The sequence below is a fragment of the Rhodamnia argentea genome, chromosome 7 (assembly GCF_020921035.1).
Source record: "Rhodamnia argentea isolate NSW1041297 chromosome 7, ASM2092103v1, whole genome shotgun sequence".
In the NCBI taxonomy this organism is placed as follows: Eukaryota; Viridiplantae; Streptophyta; class Magnoliopsida; order Myrtales; family Myrtaceae; genus Rhodamnia; species Rhodamnia argentea.
In genome coordinates this window covers 15,698,058-15,714,593 of record NC_063156.1, presented here as the reverse complement: position 1 = coordinate 15,714,593, position 16,536 = coordinate 15,698,058, and the positions used below count along the sequence as shown (strand labels likewise).

The 16,536-nt window shown below is 40.2% G+C and overlaps 2 protein-coding genes across 2 annotated transcripts; both read left to right on the top strand.

Moving 5' to 3' along the window:
* The first annotated feature begins 2,440 nt into the window (after positions 1-2,440).
* LOC115727794 lies at positions 2,441-4,708 on the top strand. The gene is made up of 4 exons (XM_030658080.2): positions 2,441-2,611; positions 2,837-2,955; positions 3,029-3,186; positions 3,617-4,708. The coding sequence occupies exons 1-4, from the start codon at positions 2,513-2,515 to the stop codon at positions 4,612-4,614; spliced, it is 1,374 nt and encodes a 457-aa protein (XP_030513940.1). The 5' UTR covers positions 2,441-2,512; the 3' UTR covers positions 4,615-4,708.
* A 3,646-nt stretch (positions 4,709-8,354) lies between these two features.
* LOC115727793 (putative RING-H2 finger protein ATL53) lies at positions 8,355-9,612 on the top strand. Its single transcript, XM_030658079.2, has one exon. It carries the CDS (start codon positions 8,604-8,606, stop codon positions 9,441-9,443), a length of 840 nt encoding a protein of 279 aa, XP_030513939.1. The 5' UTR covers positions 8,355-8,603; the 3' UTR covers positions 9,444-9,612.
* Positions 9,613-16,536: the final 6,924 nt, after the last annotated feature.

Below are 16,536 nucleotides of genomic sequence, written 5' to 3'. Positions count from 1 at the left end.
GCGATGATTGTGGAAAAATTTTGGTTCTCTTTATAACTGCTCTCTCGAGAAATCCTATCCAATTCTATCCTCCTTCCTCCCCTAAGATATATTTATCCTAGCTATAAAAGTCTCTATATCCCCTTTATCCTATCATAAAGATTTATTGAACACAACCATGGAGTTTACATGTAAAGAACTTGATTAGATGTAAAGCTCACAACATATAAATTAGGGTACCTTGAGCTCCCTTTTGTACGACCCAAAAAAAGTCTCCACTATCCGGAGGGGAAATTGTCCAAAAAGTCCTAACCTATTGCATTTTTGCTAATTTAGTCATAAACCTTTAAATTCGCTAATTGAGTTCTACATATTTTCACATTTTGCTAATTGAGTCCATCCAATCAATTTTTTTTATCAAAAATCAACGACGTGGACGGCGGCCATCCTATATGGCATGGCCGACAATATTGTGTAATTTTTTTAATATTTTTCAAGATATTTTAATTTTTGTTTTTTTTTACAACTATGGCTGGCCCAAACGCAAGCATGGGCTAGTGACTCTCTCTTGATCTAGGTGAGGGCCATGATGCCCGTGTTGGCCACCGGCAAGGGTCACGAGCCGCTCACCTACGGCTAGAGAGGACACAAAGGCCCTCGCACGTGGCCAACGAGGGCTACGGTGTACTTGCCCGGACTAAGCAAGAAGATTCGGGAGAATCGATTCTCCTCGCAATATTAATCGGTCTATATGCTCCAATTGGGTCGGGTTTCATACACGGACTCAAATGCTAGACATAATTTAAAGGATACTATGTGCCATCAAGGTACATGTGTAATAAAATTGGCAAGTCCCTTTTTTTTACTTCAGTCGGTTAGCAATTTATCTAAATTTTTTGGCCGATTTTTTTTTCTTAGTATATCCCTTAGTCTATGGTAGTACTTCTCTAAGTATTCCTAAGAGTAGACCACAATCTTTAGACATCAATTCCTAAAAAACAAAACTTTTAGTTAATTCCATATCGGAAGACTTATGGGTCACTGCTTAATGTGGCACTAGAAATCAACTCCATTGATGATTCAGTGCAACACATAAGACACTGCTAGTTCTAAGTCACCGACACTAGAAGTCGGGCTTGGGACCCGGGTACCTGGTAGTTAAATTTACTAATCATGTACACATGGGATATTCTAATGTAAGTTATTGGATGTTTACAATTACGATAACTATCGTATAGGTAGAATTTCTTAATACACTGGAAAAATTCAAATGTACGTTGCTTACATATTACTTGACTACAAATTAGTAAATTTAATTATAAGTTGGTGAATTTTTCAAATTTTGCCGTGGGCATGGGCTTCATATAGATAATATTGGTAACTTTCGGCAATAACTTTGTAAATTAGATGTAAGTTGGAACTAGTAACTAGGTAAGTAGTTCACTTATAATGAGAAAATTAATGTCTCATAAATTACTAAGAACAATCAATCAAGGATTTCAATTACGAGTTGCCAGAATAGTCCTCTTTGAAACTCCACAAGAAAACTGAATTGTACCAGCGGAAGAACATAGAAACGTATCATTATTATGATGATTCAAGGAAAATTACCAAAAAAGTTTTACACCTATTATAATTGTGTCAATTCAATCATAAACTTTTTTTCAATTTAATCATGAATATTTTGTAATTGTGTCAATTCGGTGCATATGGCTAATTTTGGCCTTCTGGCGATGCCATGGAGGCCGGTTGGAGCCAATCGTCGGGCAACATAATATTTCAATTTTTTTTAAATTTTAATTTTTCATTTTTTTGTTAAATTTTTTTCTCTTTTTTTCCGTCCCTCCTCTTCTTCTTCTTCCTCTAGCCAACAACCGGAGGCAATGGCAGGTGAGGTCAACCACACCGGCCTCGGGCGAAACCCGCCCCCGCCAGCCACAGGCGAGGCTCAGCCTTGCAAGCTAGAGAAAGACGAAGAGATAAAAATAAAATAAAGAAAAAGAAAAGAAAATTAAAAAGTCAATAAATTCAAAAAAACTGACAATATTATATCGCTGGCCGGACAACATTCACGTCGGCGCCCACTAGCTAAAATTTGTCTGATAGATTGAATTAACACAATTGCAAAATATTTAAGACCGAATCGACAGAGAAAAGTGTATGACTGAATTGATACTATTGCAATATGTTTTAGACTTTTTTTTGTAATTTTGCTTGATGATTCATATTATTATTTAGAGCTTGTTTTGTTTTGAAATTATATGAGATTTGTGTAGTTGGCAGTTGGATTGTGTTGTTTCTCCCTTATTCTTTTGCAGAAACCAATAAGATATATCTTTGACTAAAAAGTCAATAGCAAGGGTCATTCAGTTGGATATGATAAGACATAAGAGTGGGGAAACAAGCAATGAAAGGAACAGGAAACACGGTTTCCTCGGTATGTCTGGTCAACCAAGCCGCGTCCGCTCAAGTTTTAACAAAGCAGCTAGATACAATTTTCTGATCTGAGCAGGGTGGTCCGCTGAGGAAAACGATGAATATCAGAAACATCTTTTGCGGATGCCCTTCTCTTCCTGGGACTGCTGTAGCAATAACTGGTGAATCTGAGCTCGTACCTTGCTCAAACACGGAGGTGCGTTTCCCTTCTCTGTCAAAATCCGGAGTTTCCTGTCTCCGAATCGCCATCGTAATTAGTCAAGTATCGTCGAGAATCATGCCCTTTTTGTCCTTACTTTCATAGCTCGGGAAGTATGTTAGTGGTGTGATTTTGATGTTAAAGAATCATGGATCTGCTATTTATTCATCAGAAGGTGTGATGAGCTCTGTTTTGCTAAAACTCTTGCCAATGGAGAAGCAGGAAATCGTGGGTCAACAGCTCGTAACCTCATGGAAATACATATGGAAAATCACCAACTTCAATAGCTTAAGTTCAGTCAAGTACTACTCTCGAGTATTCATGGTTTGCGGCCACGACTGGTAAATGCTGTTTCTATTTTCAGCTGTTGTAAAACGATGTATCTTCTCAGGCCGTTTGCTTGATTCTGAGCAGGCGCCTGTTGATTTACCCAAAAGGCAATCACTCCAACTCTTTGGCACTATATCTGAGTGTTGCGGATCCTGCAAGACTTCCGGACGGATGGTCGAGATTTGCACGCTTCAAATTGACTTTGGTTAATCAGATATATTCCGGCGCTTCAAGGAAGAAGGGTATGGATTGTCTACCTCCAGGACCTCTTTTTCTCAGCTAGATGGTTCTCTTATTTAATCTTTCCGTTACTCTTATTTCTGAAAAGGATGATAAGCGATGATCTGAGTTCTTTTGTTGGTTCATGTGAGATCTGTTAAATTCAAGTAACAGGAAACATGTGATTTTGTCACTCTACCTCTCTTTGGATAGATGAGTTTCTCCATTATTGTATGGACATTTAGACGCCCAGATTAGGTTTGAAGGAGGGAATATTCACCATGTCCAAAGTGGATGGCGAGCATAGATTCGATTATCGATGTTTTGCTGAAGTAAATTAGAACATTCTGGGACTCTGTTTCAAATCTTTTGTTCAAACATGTCTTAACTTTAGTCTAGTTGTTGAAACTGTATTTATGATCTGTATCATTCCCAACCGCTAATCTCTTGCAGAGACAGAGCACATTTTCACTGGTAGAGAGAGCGATTGGGGTTTCCCATCCCTTGTTCCATTGAGAGAGCTTCGTTGCTGGCGTAATGGGTATCTAGTAAACAATACTTTGATTGTGCTAGCCCAGATTTTTGTCCCTGCGCCGCCAGCCAGTGTTCCTGCGAGTCCTCCTCTGGCAGAGCCTGAACCTCCTCCTCCTGCAGATAATCGACCTCCAGTATTAACACCGACAGATATGACCACTCCCATGGCTATGGTTACGCCGACAGATGCAAGTACTCTGCCTCCCGTGCTTACATTGACAGATACATTTGACTCGTACTTCAAAAGTCTCGAGAAACTCATCAACGATGCCGAGGATTGTCCTGCCAAAGTAACGCAGAGCCCCAGTCATCGAAGGAGTGATCTCTTGACTTCTGAAGCTCCAAGCTTAGAAGAAGTTGAGAATGCCAAGCGATCTCTGAAAGAGTGCCTTTCAGATATCTTCAAGTTAAATTTGAAGGACAGATTGGATGAAGCAGTGTCCACCTTGAGCCTAGCTCAAGGTGGGCTCTCGGCAGACCAGCAAAAGTCGATCAAAGCATTTCAGGCCAACTTCGATGAATTCACCTCTGATTTCCTGATCTTTGAGCAGGACAACGCCGAATTCGAGCTGCAAAAATTGATAAAGGACCGAATGTTTTCCACAATGAAGAAGAATCACGATACACATGTTTCGTTTAAGCAATTGATGAGCGACCTCGCCAAGGAAGAGGAAGAGCTTGAGGCAAAAAAGGAAGGGGAGAAAGAGTTTAAGGCGAAACTGGAGGGAGTCAAGAGTAGAAAAGAGAAGCTCATCTCAGAATGGGAGATTTTGATGGTTGAATCCGAAGAGGCAAAGTCAAGGTACAAGGCTCAAAAGAAGAACGTAGAAGAGGCAGAGGAAAAGAAAAGAATAGCTGAGGAAAGATTGTCTAGATCAACAACTGCTTGGTCCAACTTGAAGGCTCTATTTTGTTGAGCCTGTGACTTGCGCGTATGTAGAAAGACTGCTGCTCAAAATTGCTTTGGCAGTCTCAGCAAATTGGAAATTGATTTACAAAATTGGACCTAAACAAGTCAAATTGATAATCTTAATTTGTCAATATTTCAGTTTGGTTTGCTCCGGTAAAATCGATGACAAACTGGTACCTAACTAATTTTCGGACTGATTAATAATCAACAAGAAACGAAAAGATTATTGGATCACAGAGTATGAGTTTTGGTCATTCTTTCAATTATCTGATATGGCTTTCATTCGTAAATCTTGTAGCAAATTCTTTTTAATGGTAATGCCTCGGTTCCTGAGATCTTTCTAAATCCAAAATTTGGGTAATATAAAGGATGCAAATACGAGCGTAAACCTAAAACACTATAATAGAGTCACTCAATCGGTTCGGAAAACCTTATATCAATTAAACATCTAAAGGCCTAGGCACTGATGAGAAAAATATGCTACCCATCCTTTCATTTTTATAAGTGATATAAGCGATCTTTATTAGAAAAATATTTTTCAAAAATTATTCATATTTAGCAAAACAAATAGAGTCCAAGCAAATTAAATATCCTAGGTTCCATAAAACCGGGGAGGAGTACAAGGCAAATGGGCCCACTTTGATTTGTTTAGATAGCGGCATGAGTACAAGGCAAATGGGTCACCATGCATAGAGGGTCCCATAAAACCCGAAGAGGATTAGAGAGCCAATTAGAAAGAAGGGCCTCGAGTCTATGGGCATTTTACAAACCAATGTGCTAATTATCGGACTCTCTAAGATAGTATTTGGATATCTTAGAAATGGGCCGACAGAGGTTTGCATTTGGTGATAAGAGGTTGCACATCCCATGCTAGGTTATCCAGATCGATGAGGGAGCTTATCAGAGTCAAACTATCATTCCATAAGAAGCTTCAGTTCAGTTCGTGCGCTGAAGTACCAAAGTATTTCCAAACAAGCTAGGGTTTCACAACTGAGCTGTTCTTCAGTTGATCCTCCCCTAAAAGAGCCGTTAATTTTGATCTTCAAGGTTCCTTTCTTCAGTGGAATCCAAACAAAAGTTGGGTTTCCGGGTCCTTTTTTCTGATTTTTTGTTCATTGGGTTCCATCTATAGCCCGCGAGTATGTATGCATATGTCAATTTGGATGCCAGATTCAATCATGAGTTGAGAAAATGACAGGACACGACTATGATATGGCAAATTCGAAATTCAGTCAAACCGAGAAAATGAAATGACATAGCAGCATTAACATCTTTTTGCCGGAACATAGCAATATTAACATGCATCATGAACAGATTCAAAATGTGATAGCGAAATGATATGACATGACAATAAATACATACAGCACATTATGACAAATCAAATTCAAAGCATGATAATAAAGTAACATGACATGACAATAATCACATGCAATAGCAACATGACATGGCAAATAAGATTCCAAAAAGTGATAACAAAATGACGCGACACAGCAATAATTACATGCAACACGATATGCCAAATTAGATTCACGACACGATCACGAAATAACATGACATAACAATATTCATATGAAGCATGATATGGCAAATCAGATTTTAAAAAGATATTGAGATGACATGTAGAATGACATGATAAATCAATATTATGAATGAGAAAATGAAACAACATGACATGACATGACGATATTCACATGCAGCGTGACATAGAAACTCAGATTCGGACTATGACAACGAAATGACATGATATGGCAATAATCACATGCAACATGACATAAGAAATTGATGCAAGACATGGTAACCAGATGACATGGGATGACAAATAGATGAAAACATTACATGGTAAATCATATTCAAGACATGATGAGGAAATGGCACAACATGGTAATATTCATAAGCATCACCGCATGACAAATCAGATTCAAGACATGATAACAAAATCACATGACATGGCAATATTCACATCCATCCTTTAACATGGAAAATCATATTCAAGACGCGATAATGAAATGATATGATATTGTCGTAGTCCTTGCAGTATGAAATGATAAATCAGATTGAAATGACATGATATGACAATAATCACATGTAGTATGACATGATAAATCACATTCAATAGATGATAATGAAATAAAATCCAATAGTAATTGTAATTTGAACCCATGAACTGAACCCATGCATGTGATCATTAATTTCACGATTTTGAATTAGATTCTATACTGAAAGTGAATTGTGATTCTATTTTTCACGATTCTGGAATTAAACTGTTATACTGAAAGTGAATTTTGATTCTATTTCGACCCGGCCTAGAGGGAAAAAAATGTTTGTGCATAAACATTATCATGTATGAATGGAGGCACAAATTGCATGAAAACGACTCCTCACTTAGAGTGCGTTTGTTTGAGCGAAAATGTTATTCAAAAATTAATTTTTTTGGATTTTTAGCGGTTTGGTTCACCGAAAATGACTTAGTCAACGGAAAATACTTTCCGGTTAACGGACAATTTGTGCTTAAAATTAGGAAAGTGAATATCTAAATTTAAAGAGATGAAAATACTTTTCAGAATTGCTCCTCTCGAATGTTTAATAATTTAATACTATAATTTTAATAATTTAGTTTAATTTAATTTAATTTTCTATTTCTTATTTTATTTTAGTTTGTCTTTTCTTTTTTTTTTTTCCTTCTCCCTTCACCGGTTGCCGAGCCACGGGCATTGCCGATCGACTAGCAAGCTCGAGCTAGCCCATGGCCGCCGCTAACGGGGGAAGAATTGAAGAAAACTAAAAGAGAAAGAAAAGATAAAAAAGAATAAATAAATAATAAAAATTCAAAGAATATTAAAATACTATTAAAATTTATCATGTCAAGACTGGCCACATCAAAGATTTACAGCCAGTTTTTTTTCATAAAGATTGAATTGGCAAAAAACAAAAAGATTTAAAATTGAATTGGCACAATTGCAATAAGTTTAGAACATCTTTTTTGTTTTGTTTTTAGCAGTTATCACCCAAAACTTGGAAGGAATTATACTAACTCAATATCTCCAAAATCAATAGAATCGTCTCTTACTAATGAGGCGTATCCAATATTCCAAAAAAACAAAGGAGAACTATTCATTCATTGAGTGACAAAATCACATCCACCGTCCATCGGACTCAAAAATCCGTGTCAATGTATTGCCGGCTTAGATAACATCTATACACCTCTCACCTAATTCCTATCTAAAGACGTGGTCAGCGTTGATATCTTCCAAATGTTTCTCAGCTCAGTCCTGTCCTATTCCCACCTTGCCATTTTAGCAACGCCAAATCCACCATGCGTCCAAGCCCTATAAGACCAACTAACTAAGACCCTATTTATTTATTCACTAAACATGAGTAACGATGTCTGAAGTGACAACTGAAATCGGCCACAAACCTAAACAGGCATCGACCGGCCACTCCGAAATGTCATGCTTAATGACGTTTCTGTCGTTGAATTAGGACTAAAATCATTCCCACACCACGTATTTTCATGGAAGCATTTGAATTGAGAGAGTATTGAGAGATTTGGGTGTGGAGTGGAAGCAAGGAAAGGATGATAGATATAATTATAAAAAAAAAAAATCATATTTCAGCCATTCAAATTATGTAAATGCATTATTTTTCATATATTTTTTAACTGAAGTGTTTAATTTATGTTCTAGATAGGGAAGATGCTGGCCCAAATTATTTTACCGATAACATGACGGCTATGACGGACAATTTCTTGACGTGTGGGTAGTCGATTCTTCAATCCAGGGAGGTGAACAAATCAAGAATCCTCACTTGTTTACATCGTCACCGGCACAGCCGACCCGCATTTACTTCCTCCCAAGTTCGAGAACGAGAACGAGAGTAGCCAATAGTCAAACATCGATCCCAAAGCTTTCGCTAAAACCATCAGTCTAATCCATCATAAGGGCGCGACGTCCGCTGAGCGAGCAAAACAATTCTCAAAAGCCTCTGAATCAAAACCAAATGAACAGCCATGGGGGCAACACCTCATCTTCCTCGAACCCAACCTCGCCGGGATCTTTACTCACTCCCCTTCTCCTCTCCATGACCGGCATTGTTGCCACCGCGTTCGCCGTTGTCGCCTACCACGTCTTCTTTGTCCGCTTTTGCGCCAGGCGGCAACGGTTCACGGCCGATGATGATCCGCTCGGGGAACGAGAGAACTCCAGAGCCAAAACCGACGGCGTCGATGAGAAGGTTCTTAGAGCCATCCCAGTCCTCTCCTACTCCTCAAAGGGGAACCGCCTCTTCCGTGTCGACCAGAGTGAGTGTGCCGTGTGCTTAGGCATACTAGAGGACCGCGAGACCGTGCGCTTGCTCCCCGCCTGCCGCCACGCGTTCCACGTCCCATGTATCGACCAATGGCTCTCGGCGCATAACAACTGCCCCATCTGTCGATCTCCTGTGGTCGCCCCGCCAACAAGGATGGCAGATGATCACTCGGCCACGAATGCAGCTTCCTGCAACAACGGAGGTGACATCGAGGCTTCAGATGGGCCACCACTGACGAGCGACTTGCTCCAACTCCGTGTGTCACTCAACGTATTGAGGAGGTCACCATCGGACTCGGCAAACCAGTCTCGCGACATGGTCATAAACGTGGAAGAGGAGAGAGAGGATGCTTCCGGATCATCGTCTAACGATGATCTGACGTCGTCGTTATTGGGGAAAGGCGTGGTGCTGAGTAACAGCATGTCTTTGGGAGTCGAATCGAGGCAGTTGGATGGCTTGTCGTCGAGGTTGCTCAGGTCGTTCTCACAGCTGAGTAGCAGTCGCAGGGTTGATGCAAATCTTCCTCGCTGAACGAACTGTATCGCCTTCCTCCTCCCATTCTTTTCGTTTTTTTCTTCCCCAGATGATGATTTGGTTTACCTCTATTTATTCTCAAGTAAAATAACTCAATTGGGAGTTATATTTTGCCTTTTTGATCTGGGATTTTCATTGCGAATTCGAGTGTCATGCATGGTTGTATTCACAAGTAAAATAACTCAATGTTGAAAACTTTGCCATTGTCAAAGTACATCAAATGCACAAAAACTGAAAGCCAAGTTAAATAGCTTATTGAGAACAAAAGTTAATAATGCGATCGCAAACTAGAGTCAAGTTACTACCCACTGGAATTATTTGCCATATTAGTCGGATAAAGTAGAATCTTAGTAGGTGAACTATCCTTTTCTTATATTATTTGTTTCGCTACACATTTTGAGTAGAAAGATGAACCCCTCGGTTGATAGGACGTGAATGCGAGCGAGCTCCGTTATAGGTCTTTCAGTTAAGTGCACGTTAAATCCCAAGTTTGTGAAAAGTTAAATTAGTCCTTCGAAACTTGCATTTGTTTAGAGTCATTCTCCCTTGTGCTTGAGCACACGTTAAAAAGCCCATGAAACCAGCGTATCTATCTCCACTGCCCCCGGCCTCCGTCACTGAGACCCCCACCATTCCACTATGAAGGAGCTCAACGTCCTATGTATTTTAAATGACTTTGATATGTTCTCTCTCGATTCATGATTGTACTTGTTGGGAAAACATCCTAGGGGTGTCGATGCTCAGAGTTGGATAGGGTTTCTATGCTACCCTACCCGACCCAAACCTGTAAAGGTTGTATTTAGCCGTCCAGATTTTTAGTCAGAATATGATTGAATAGAATGGAATAAGAAATCTACGCATTTTGTCATAACCTATCTACTATTTATTGAACTACCTATCTAAAGTGGGACAAGCAAAGGCAAGGTGAGGTTAAAATTTTTGAGGAATTTTTTTTTTAGTAAAGGACACGCACGAGACACATATAGAATGGACAGTATTGAAGGAACGAACTCCTTCTCCCCAACATGCGACCTCTACCCTCACATTCAGCCGTTGTCGGTTTATAGTCGGGACGCAGGCGGTTTATTGCCACTACCGCGTCCCGTCGGTGCTGCTACTCCTTGTTCGATGCTATTCAACGATGCCACTAGCTCTCGCCGCTATAGCTTCACTCGATTTTCAAGCTAGTCCTCACCACGCCAAGCAAGCACCATTGTCTCAGCAACCTCTTTGTGATTTCGAGCCGCGCCTCCTTGCTTCAGATTAGCCCTCCGCCGTGCTGGCAACTCTCTGCAGTGTCTCCATCTTTGGCCATCTCTCACTAATAGCCTCACCTTCATTCGCGAACCAGTCCTACCATTGCTTTGACTTGACCTTCCCAACTGCGACCAGTTCATCCGTAAAGCTCGCTAATTTTTTTCAGGTTGCCGCTCTCATTGCATTGCACCCTTTGCTTTGCTAGATTTTATCATGTTTCCACTCAAGTCCAAGTCGCTCAAGTTCAAAGCCACACTTGATGGTCGCCGATGCCGGAGAGACAACTGGGCACGGTGGAGTGACAGTTGTTGTGGAAAAAATCTAATGCTCTTGATGTGTCGCTCTCTTGGGCGTGAAGGAGATGTGGTGGCCGTAAAAAATCCTATTCGCCTCTATCTCACCCTTCCAAGAATTTTTTTATCCCACTTATATCCTTCTTTATTCTATCCTGGACAGCCACCAAACTCAGGATAGGACAAAACACATCCGGACAGGTTTCTTTGACTGGCTGAACGACTAAGTTCCACTGAGAGTAGTTCATATTGTAGTTGAAATTCGTAATTTTGACCTTAACCCTCCAGTAATCCTTGTAATTGAGTTTAACATGACAGTGCACTTGATTGGGCACATTTGACCCGTACATTGAACGAGATTGACTGTCCCTTCCGGCATTCGAAACAACTGAAGCTAAATATGGCGAGATTGGCCTATAAATCATCAGCAAAACATGACACAAGCTGAGGCCAACCAAACTTCTTGAATGACTGATAAATGCTGATAAATGCTGAGAATTCTAGTGATTCCTGATGAGCCTAAAAATTTTATGAAGTAAATGAAAGAACATAGCCCTATTAGAAAACAATGTTGGCTAAGTGAGGAGACCTTACTCCACATAGCGACCAGGCTGAGTAGCATTGGTCTGGCAGCCACAAGCGCAAGATGGGCAGGATACCACAATGTCATTGTCAAATGATGACAGTGAGACACAGCAAGTGGACATTCTTTAGGATTCAAAGAGGTTTTTAGGATAGACTAATCCATGATAATTCTAAAGCATAGGCTAATCCATGATCCTAAATATTCAAAGAGATGTTGACAAATTTCAACTCCAACAAAAAGAAACTACTTCATCGTTCACTTTGACACTTGGAAGGGCACTTGGCAAAGAACCACCACCAGCATACCACCATCACCATCTTTACTGGAAACATCACTTCATTGAACCGAAGCGACGACAAACCAGATAAATCCACTAGCTATTGGTTAGTAGTAAATGGAACTGCGCTGAATTTCAACAACATAATGAGGGAACATGCTTAATTCATGCAAATTTAAAGTACTAATACTTTTTCTCATGAGAAAATTTATAGTACTTTACCTTCTTTACCAATTCTCGTCAATAGAACATCATTAGAGGCCACATTTAGACAGTAGCATTAGAGGCCACATTTAGCACAAGAGGTTTTGTACTTGATGTGTTTCGTAGCTCCTTCATCACATGTATGGTGGAGGCTCTTATATGTGCTTGACATTGTTTGGCTCTTATATGTGCTCAACATTGTTTATAATCAGCACCACTTCCACTTTCGATTGAGGACTTAGAAAAACTCGAAATCTTGGAGTCAAGTGAAACAATATGGACGTAGAATATTTATACCCTTGTATATCTCAATGCACATGTTAGTTCTCATTTTCATCTCGAATTTAATGAAAGTTGCCAACTACAACCATATTTTTTCACTTGACTCCAAGATTTCGAGTTATTCCAAGTCCTCAATCGAAAGTGGAAGTGGTGCAGATCATAATTAATCTTGAGCACATATAAGAGCCTCTACCGTGCTTGGGGTAAAGGAGTTATGAAACACATCAAGCACATGACCTCCTATGCTAAATGCGGCCTCTAATGCTACTGTCGAAACGGACACAGCCAAAATATCTTGGGAGATGGAGGAGAGGATAGAATATCTCGAAGAATTTACTTTCCACCAACTTAAGATATCAAAATTAGCGCTATAACGTTCACATCATTTCTTCAAGTACTGGCCAATTCAGATTTTTCTTCCAAATATTATTGTCCAGTTTGGCTAAGATACTTTGCAACCATAAAATCAGCACCAACCACAGGAAACTTTAACGTGCTTATCATCCTTGTGCTCTTTAGCCTCAAGTTGCTTTGGGGGCACACACTAGTGCGGTATTGCTCGAACAATGACATCGGAGATGTTATTACTTTATCTCGTAACGTCTCCACCGACTTGCTTATAAACATCATTAATCATCCACTTCACATATTCCTACTTATGTCGTGAGTCAAGTATGCAAACAATGAACAAGGTAAGATTGACGTTGTTCACATAGGCAAAATACTTATTGAATTTGGTCTTCATTCTCCTATCCATTTCCTGCATACTTTGCCTCATTCTCATAATACCCGTCAATGATTCCATGAATCCCACACATAGCCTTTGCCACATCATTACTACTGACATAAGAAGAACTCGAAAATTTTAAATTCATATCAAAGAACAAACTTTAGGAAAGGAAGAAAGTGACGGGCATACTCCCAATCATCACTAGTGCGCAACCCTTTTGTCTTGCAAAGCTCTTCGACAAATTTGCTCTCTTGAAATTCCGATGAGATAAAAGCTGTTTAAACCTTCAAAGCTGCTTCCAACATCACGTATGTCGAGTTCCAACGAGTCTCCACTTCCAAATACACAAGACTCTTGGACTCATTATTCTCTAGCTCAATATAACTCTTAAACCGTCTCACCCAAATGTATTCTAGCGATGGAATCATTTATGTCTTTTAACCTCTCTCTCACAATCAAACTCAATTTATGAGAATAACACCTCATGCAGAGTAACTCACCTCTCCAGAGAATTCCAAGAGTTAAAGCCTATTTTCCAAATATTGAATTCCTTACTCATTTAAGCTCGCATTATCCACAATGATAGTAAAAATGCTTTGAATCCCCCACTCAGTCAAGTAGTTCTCAACTGTTTTTCCTATTATCTTGATAGAATGACTCGAGATTCGACAGAAATTCAATATTTTCTTGTGCAACTTCCAATCAACATCAACAAAATGAGCAATGAGACATCAAAAACCCAAATTTTGACGAGAAGTCCATGTGTCAGTCATAGACTCTTGGAGATGTCCAGGAAAAATATTTCTTCAAATTACTTCTTTCTTCCAAGTATAACTCGTAATACTCACTAGGTAGCACGGATACGTGCAAGAGGTCGTCACGTAGGTGTCGGACACCAACATACATTCGATGCGGTCAACGGGTGTCAAGAAACTAACACGCGGCCAACGAGCTAGACACGCTGTCGACACAAGTGTTGAACTCCCGGAATCCCTAAAAAAAAAAAAAAAAGTCCGAAGCCTCTAGGCGATTGAGGATGAGGTCCGTCGACTTTGAAGCCTCTTGGCGAGAGAGAGAGCAAGAACGGAAGAGGAAGTACCGATAGAGAGAGAAAGAAGCCAGTAATGAGCAGAAAGCGAGCAGCGAGCGCCAAAGCAGAGATGAGCTTCGTGTGCGCTGGAGCAGAGAGCGAACGAGCGACGAAGGACAGAGCAAGAGAGCACCGGAGGAGAGACGAGGTAGCCAAAATCATGGTCGTTATCATCGTCGTGTCATTGGCTTCTCGAGACATAGGGGAGACGTGTGCGTTCCAAAAGTAGAGAGAGAGAGGACAGAATTGGGCTTTTTTCCAATTTATGCGGATTTTTTTTTTTTACCAAAATAGGGTTAAAAAAAATATTTACCAATTTGGGGGTCCGCTCGACGGCCCAACCGCCGAGCGCATCTAGCCACCCCCGGCTTTTCATTCTCGCTTGGCTTTTTCGGAATAAAATCGTATTTTTTTTACGTTTTTAATAATAACTATTTTATTTATAATTTTTTTTCTTTTGAAGATTATTTTATTAATGTAATTAATTAAGAATATTCATAAAAGAAAAGTGCTGAGATATATGAAAAACATGTAATTTTCATAATAGATAACTATTGTTAATTGCAATTACATCTATCGACGATGTCGCCTTCCTACATGACCTTCTGTTCCACAATCGGGTTCTCTTCGGTGCTCGACGGGTCTAGTATTATACCGACGAGGATGAAGATCCGACTGAGGAGGATGTGTAGATGATGAAGGCATATATTGTGAAATTATACCATGCCCGGACGGTATATATCATACTGTAGAAAAGCCTGGATAAAAATGAGAGAAATCGGATCCATACGAAGTAGGAGAAGGAGCTGGAGTTTACGGCAATAGATTGTCGGGAAATGCAAAAGTAGATCTCTGGGGAAATGGGGTAGCAAACCGGGCGAATCCTACATTGAAACCTGTCCGGCCTAACCCTAGAGTGAAACTCGGAGCAAAATCTATCGTATGATACTCCAAGATGTAAGGGACGACATCGCCAACTACATGAGCTCGAGGAGTCCTTCGGGTCGGCCGAACAGGCTTAGGTGGGTCGTCATCGTGAGGGCCAACGGATCTTGCTGTAGTTCTTGGTTGGGGTGGTGGCATCATTGTTAGTTGCATCTCCTCATTCCGGGCATATAGCATTGCCCTATCTATCCTCTCCACATCCGCCCCAGCCTGACGAGATGGACGTGAATTTGTTAAATGTAAGATTTGTTCGACGCCATTACCCTAGTAATGATATCACAAGTAACAAATGTTAACAAATGTTACTAAAATATAATTAATGAATTAAATTGAAAGTATTTGCACTAACCGTTGAATTCATTGCGGCTCCCGTAATAGAAATTCACTTCCGTGTATATCTACGGAACCACTCTATATATTTTGAATGAAAGTGAAGTTCCTCCATTGCAGAATCAGCATGGACTATATATTTGATACGTGCATTCCACATAGCAATCCATCGTCCGTGCTTAGCTGCCCAATCCTTCCCGGGTGGCATATTGTCAATATCATGCAAGGCTTTGTGATTGGCGGGAGGAGTAGGTATTGGCTGCTGCATACCAAACCGGCAAAGTATTCGGTCTGGATAATGCCACTCAACTATCTAGAAATAGATGAGTGGGACACGAGCTCTCCAAATATCTTGTCCCTGGATGCGATAATACGATAGAGTCTCCAGAATGTCGCCGGCATAGGACTCCCAAGTAATCTGTTATCGTAATAAAACATATCAAATTAAATGAAGAATTAATTTAAAAGCTAACATTATATTAAAATCATTCATTACTATCATTACTTATATCTACGGATGTCAATCTATCAAGTTGGTAGCGCAGATGTACCAACGTATGCGTGGGAACCTCCGTTGTGTTTCTACCTTGACTCCAACTACATAAACAAAAAATATTCAATTTTCATATATTATACGTCTTGGAAAGAATTAATGACGCACGAACTGAAAATACAATAGATCACGGACAGTCTACCGAAAGGTGCACGTACTAAAGGAACATCAATCGTCGGGGATGAGGAGACACGTCCGAGGCGCTCCCACACCCAAATCTGCAATACATGTAGGGCACCGCCCATTTGCTTCGCTTCTGGGTAGGTTGCACGGCATAACTCTATATACAACCATGCAAGTGCTGCTAAACCCTAAGCGTACTGCGTAGGGAAGTTGAGGTTCACTGGAAGTAGAAGAAACAGCAAGCTAACTCGGGCACCCGATTTGTCTGTGAAAATAGATCCTCCTATCAAACGGAGAATGAAAGCCCCAACATGCTGCACTATGGTGACGTCATCAGCTTCTACCGAAAGATCTTCAAAGCATTGTCTCAACCAGCTTAGACTTATCTACGTGCCACGCAACTAGGCTGTGTGAGCACTA

Excerpts from the sequence above, each read along its gene's own strand:
- LOC115727794 (XM_030658080.2), top strand. The coding sequence starts at position 2,513 with ATGAATATCAGAAACATCTTTTGCGGATGCCCTTCTCTTCCTGGGACT. Across the intron at positions 2,612-2,836 it reads TACCTTGCTCAAACACGGAG|GAAATCGTGGGTCAACAGCT; the intron begins GTGCGTTTCCCT and ends ATGGAGAAGCAG. Across the intron at positions 3,187-3,616 it reads CGGCGCTTCAAGGAAGAAGG|AGACAGAGCACATTTTCACT; the intron begins GTATGGATTGTC and ends AATCTCTTGCAG.
- LOC115727793 (XM_030658079.2), top strand. The coding sequence starts at position 8,604 with ATGAACAGCCATGGGGGCAACACCTCATCTTCCTCGAACCCAACCTCG.